This window comes from Mizuhopecten yessoensis, unplaced genomic scaffold (assembly GCF_002113885.1).
Source record: "Mizuhopecten yessoensis strain PY_sf001 unplaced genomic scaffold, ASM211388v2 scaffold10423, whole genome shotgun sequence".
Taxonomy (NCBI): Eukaryota; Metazoa; Mollusca; class Bivalvia; order Pectinida; family Pectinidae; genus Mizuhopecten; species Mizuhopecten yessoensis.
In genome coordinates, this window is record NW_018408539.1 from 16,935 (window position 1) to 22,892 (window position 5,958).

Here is a 5,958-nt window from a genome sequence, read left to right on the forward strand (position 1 = left end):
GCATTTGGCTATTTCGTTTTTTTATCATCAGAATAGGTTCAGTTAACTAAAAAAGACTTATCAATTTTAGTTTTACATGGACTATTCATATCAGACGATATACTTTTTCGAGTAAAGATTACACATGAATGATCATTTTGTTCGATACATACAATGTAGATAATATCTATTTTTTTGCTATGTGCATATTGTATTGTCCGCAATCAGTTGAGTATTACATGATAAACAAGGTAGTTCACTTAGATATGACTTTAAGGGTTACATGAATATGTATATAACAATTGATCAATGTTGTTATTACCTTGTAAAAAATGTGTCCGTAGCAGAAACAGATAAATCCAAGGGGGACAACCAGACACAACAGTAGCATGGCTATACTAAAGGTAGCATCCGCTGGCTGGTCACTGTTCCAATTGACTGAACAAGAGATGTTCATACCTTCCAGTGCGTATTTGCTCCATCCAAACAACGGTGCAACGGCCCAAGTAAGTGCATATAGTATACAGCCGAGAATCATTCCCACAGCAACTCGGCGGCTGATGAACGGCTTCAAATGAGTTTTAACAATGACGATATAACGGTCAACAGATATGATAGTTAGAATACTGATGACAGACAAGCCTAGAAATGTCATGATAAATCCGTAATACACACAACCTTTATCGCCAAATACCCAGCTTTCTCCAAAACTCGATATGGCTATCATCGGTAGTCCGAATAACGACATCATGCAATCTAAAATGGACAATGCCAAAATGAAATAGTTTGTTGGTGTATTTAGCGAGGTCTGCCGCCAAAAAATGTAAACAATAAGTCCGTTAAGAAAGATTCCAGCAACCGATACAGTCGTCATCATTAAACCGATAACCATGTACGCAGTCGTTGGTAAACGTTCCTGGTGCAATTCATCCGTCTGGTACTCAGGGGTAGTGTTCGGAAATATCATTTTGATTAAGTAACGAGACAGTGGTATTTTTCGTTAACCTACGTAATCCGTTGCAGCTAACATTTAATTAATATGGATGGAAGTATATTCTCTGGCACTGCTGTCACTTGGTAGTGTCCGAAAACATTGTTTTGTTAAAGTGGTGAGTTTAAGTAAAGAGACAGCAATACATCTCGTTACTACACAAACCGTTTCAGCTAACATTATACTACTGTGGTTGGAAGTCTATTCGCTAGCACTGCTGTCACTAGGATTACTGACGTTTTCACAAGGCGAGCCATGCCATGCCATAAAGACTTCCAACATGCCAAAATTAGAAAAGACGATAACATTAGCAAGTAGATACGTCACGTTATAAGAAAGTGTCAGGTTCAGGTAGATATTTGCGAATGTAACAAAAGTCCGCAAATATATATCAATAATAATGTAAAAGTAAATATGTCCGTGTCTGCGTGAACATCATTTACACCTGTATCAATAACAATGGTCACATACGATAACACAACATATGGAACGCCAACCTCACAAATAACATCACGACGTCTCTAATCAACAGCATGTTGCAATAGGTGTACGCTGGGGAAAATACACCAACAGAATATTAGTTCATCGCACACTACACCTACAATATGGTGACGACCATACCTCCTTGTCTCTAGCTAAGCATTGGAAACGCCCCTGATTCGTACAGCATCGCCGCTGTGAAAAGTCTCATACACTATTAACACATCTGCCACTGAACGGGATGTATACTGTAAAGAAAAATATTTCTATGGGTTATTTTTCCAAATGTCTGGTTATTTGTGGAACATCTATAATGCCTTGAAACCAACACAGTAAAATAGGGTGTAACACAGTTACTCCTGAAATGTTACGTTTATCAGGATATTTCCATAGCCAATGTGACATACACGATGAACAGGGTCACTAACCTCAATCAATAAATGTATCACGATATGGTGCCTGACACTTCATATTTACAGAGATGCGGCGGAAAGGTTCATTATGCTCAGTGACCATATAACACGATTCTACAGATGCCAATGATAATGTGCTCAATGATCCATCTGTAATAATGAAATCGGATTAAACAGCAGCGATTCCTTAGTCATCAAAACGACCTTAGGCAGGTAAGACTTAATTATTTGCACGCTATTCGTACTCGACTGATAACTTTTCCATGTGTATCATCATAACTACATGTATCACATTCAGGTGACGAACCTTTTGGCAAAATGTGATTCGGTGTGTTAACATCTATTTATCATAAAGGAGGGACTATATTTTGCGTGAAAACGATCTTCCAAGCGATTATTAACGACTCTTTCTGCATCACTGACTTTAAAGCACTGTGATGGAGTGTAGACGTCCATGTAAACAACAATGGCAACACCTTCAATTAGCACATTGTATGATGGCAAATCTATATATATGTAGTGCTGAGAAATACTCATATTTTACTCGCTCAAAAAAAAAAGTTAAAAAATAAGAAAACCCATTTTTTCATTATTTGTACAAATATCAGTGAGTGCAAGTGTGTTTGTTAAAATAATACCATGTATGATACATATACTTTCTCTGATTTCAATAAGGTAATGCAGAGTTTTGAAAGACAAGGGAATGATAAAATAAAGAACTTTGAAAAAACCCAGAAAATAAACCAACAACAACAACAACAAACCAACAACACTCCTTCATGTACTACAAATAATGATAAAAAATAATGACACATACGCGAGTCACTGAAAATATATTCATACAGCTTATATTACGCAATGATGCTGTCAAACATCCTCATAAACCTCCAAAATTGTCAATGTTGGCATGATTAAGACGTGATGTTTCCCGTAGTTATCATTTCGGGAGGTACTAAGAATATCTTTTCATTTATTTTTTTATATTTATTCACCACAAAGACTTTGGGTGTTGTTCTGATTGTCTACATATTTATATAGCAATAAAACTATGACGTTTAGTGAGTAAGCACCTAGTTGAACAATGATTGAAATGTGTACTTTGTTATTATTAATGCGACGTCATAAAAAGTACTAGAATCATTGCTATTTGAGAATGAACACCTCTGAGAAGAGAAAAAATGGATTAAAATATTTTTTTCTTTTATGCATTTTTGGAAAAAGGGAATGGCAGAAAATGCTAACCTAATCACATGTCGGTTTTTTTTTGCTATGATTGGTCAATGATACCAATTTGACATAATATGAGATTTTAAGTGAATATTGCGGTTTTTACCATTTGCAGGTAAATATTCATACGCTTTCTTTCTTGTGTGTTATCAGATATGTATGAATGTTTGCAGAATTGACAACACATATTTTCTTCTATATTATGGAAGCTAACTGTCTTTAACTTATTCTTTTGACTCAAAAAAGCAATTTAATTACCTCTACCCCTTATCTTGTAATGACAAAATACTCCTATTTTCAACATTGTTTGCAGATTTAACGGGCGCCTCTAATTACCCAATACTACTCAATACCACCCAATACTACCCAATACCACCCAATTCTAATCAATACTACCCCATACGATCCAGTTATGAACCAAATACTTCTTTATTACTGTGAAATATCACCTTTGTAGACGTTATTTACTTCCATCTGTCATATTTTATCGGGACATATGCGATTTGGTGCCGAAAACATCACCGAATTGCCGTGACTATGACCCAATACTACACAATACCACCCCAATTCTAATCAATACTACCCCATACGATCCAGTTATGAACCAAATACTTCTTTATTACTGTGAAATATCACCTTTGTAGACGTTATTTACATCCATCTGCCATATTTTATCGGGAAATATGCGATTTGGTGCCGAAAACATCACCGGATTGCCGTGACTATGACCCAATACTACCCCATACCACGGAATTAGATTAGATATAAGCCCGTGCCCATACCACCCAATACTACCCCATACGACCCAGTTATGAACCGAATACTTCTTTATTACTGTGAAATGTCACAGTTATTTACTTCTATATGTCACATTCTATCTGGAAATATGCGATTTGATGCGGAAAACATCACCGAAATGGCGTGACTAGGGGTTAGACGATTTACAGGAACGGGCAGAAATCTATTAATTATTATATATGCCTATACATTAATAAATATATATATTAGATACATTTAAGTATCATTATCGGGTATCAGATATATTTGATAAAAGGATTGCAATTACATGATCGCCTTCGGGGCAGAATCGGACTAAATTATATATATATTTATATTTATATTATTATATCTTTTTTTGTCGGGTACAAGATACGTCATTTGATAAAAGGATTGCAACGAATTTAAAAAAAAACGTATTGTATTGATATGGATCGGGCAAGAACGGTCGACGATTTACAGGAACGGACAGAAACGGGGCAGGATCGGACTAAGTATATATATATCTCTATCTATAAATTGCCAGGCCGAGGGTTTAATTTATGTCTCTCGTTTTATTCTATAAAAAAAGGGTTGTTCAGAGAATTATATATTACATATATAATAAATATGTATATGGGTTATTTTCTCATTTATATATATGACATTGTTATTGCGATGTCATAACACATAACTTACTGTACTATTTGGAAACTTAAAGTTAATCTCAATAAAACGATAGTTGTTATCTTTGAAAAAAGTAATTGCACAAAATGTTCGTTTTACTCTTTTTGGTGTGAAGAGTTGCAAACACATGACAGATACTCGTTTCTAGGACTGCTGTTTCATTATAATGGCAGTTTCTGTAGAGCAAGAAAAAAACTTGTTGAACAGGCTCAAAACGCAATGTATGCATTATATAAAAAAAATAATAAGAAATATTATTTTACCAATTGACCTACAATTAAAATTGTTTGATGTATTAATATCCACAATCCGTTTGTACTCCTCAGAAATTTTGGGGTTTGAAAATACCAATATGATTGAGAAATTACATGTACAGTTTGGTAAAAGAATTTTAAACATACGTAGCTCCACAGCAAATATAATGGTATATGGTGAAACGGGTAGGTACTCGCTGAATATTGAAATTAAATCTAGAATGATAATGTTTTGGTATAAACTAGTTACATGTGAAAATAAATTGTCTAGTATAATGTACAAGCTTATGCTGAATTTACATAAAAATGATTTCGCTTATTTTAAATGGATTTCATATATCAAGAATCTATTAAATTGCACGGGACTAAGTCTATGTTTAAAATTAGATATTGTACACGGAATTAGATAAAGTCCGTGGTTATGCATTCATATAACTTGATGTTTTTAAAATCTTAAATTTGTTTAAATAAATTCGACGAGAATTTAGTAAGAGTAGATTTACTTTTCACGACCATGTATCTTTAGTATATATTGGAACAAATCTATATTTATACATATTATATCGATAGTTGTTATAACTAAAAAAAACCACCGTAGAATGTTCATGTACGTCAATACGTTTATAACGTTCATTGCATTATAAAATTATTATCTACCATGTACCTATAGAGATCACATTTACTTAAGTTGGCCAACGAGTTGAATAAAATATATGTGTATACAGTATCTCTGGGAGTCGAATCAAGTTTTCATGTCGATTAGTATTTTGCTTTCGGATGATCAAAGACGTATATATTACGTAATGTAATATATACGTCTCTGGATTGATGTATAAGAAGCGTAACGTAATTCCTTTTATTAATCTATTTAATTTTTACATAACTTAATGACAACCTACTCGTCTACCCTTCATAAGATTGGTCAGGGAACTATATCTGGAAAAAAATATCTAGCTTGTCCAAAACAGACTATCTGTAAGTTAATTAAGTAATTGAAAGGACTTCGAATCATATACAATCCATATACTTTTTGAATTTCATAGTATTTGAGTATCTAATTTAACTGAAGGTTCTTCTCCAGCATTGTTATATAATTGATACTGTTATGTCTAACAAAATTGAATAACTAACATTTTTGAAAAGTAATTTCAATTTTTCTAAATATTTCCTG

The 5,958-nt window shown here is 33.7% G+C and overlaps 1 protein-coding gene across 1 annotated transcript; it reads right to left on the minus strand.

Moving 5' to 3' along the window:
• Nucleotides 1-301: 301 nt before the first annotated feature.
• LOC110460528 (opsin-3-like) lies at nt 302-4,267 on the minus strand (the record flags this gene model as incomplete). The annotated part of the gene is made up of 2 exons (XM_021513489.1): nt 302-829; nt 4,247-4,267. Coding segments are annotated over 2 exons (549 nt in total), but the record flags the coding sequence as incomplete, so codon positions are not given.
• Nucleotides 4,268-5,958: the final 1,691 nt, after the last annotated feature.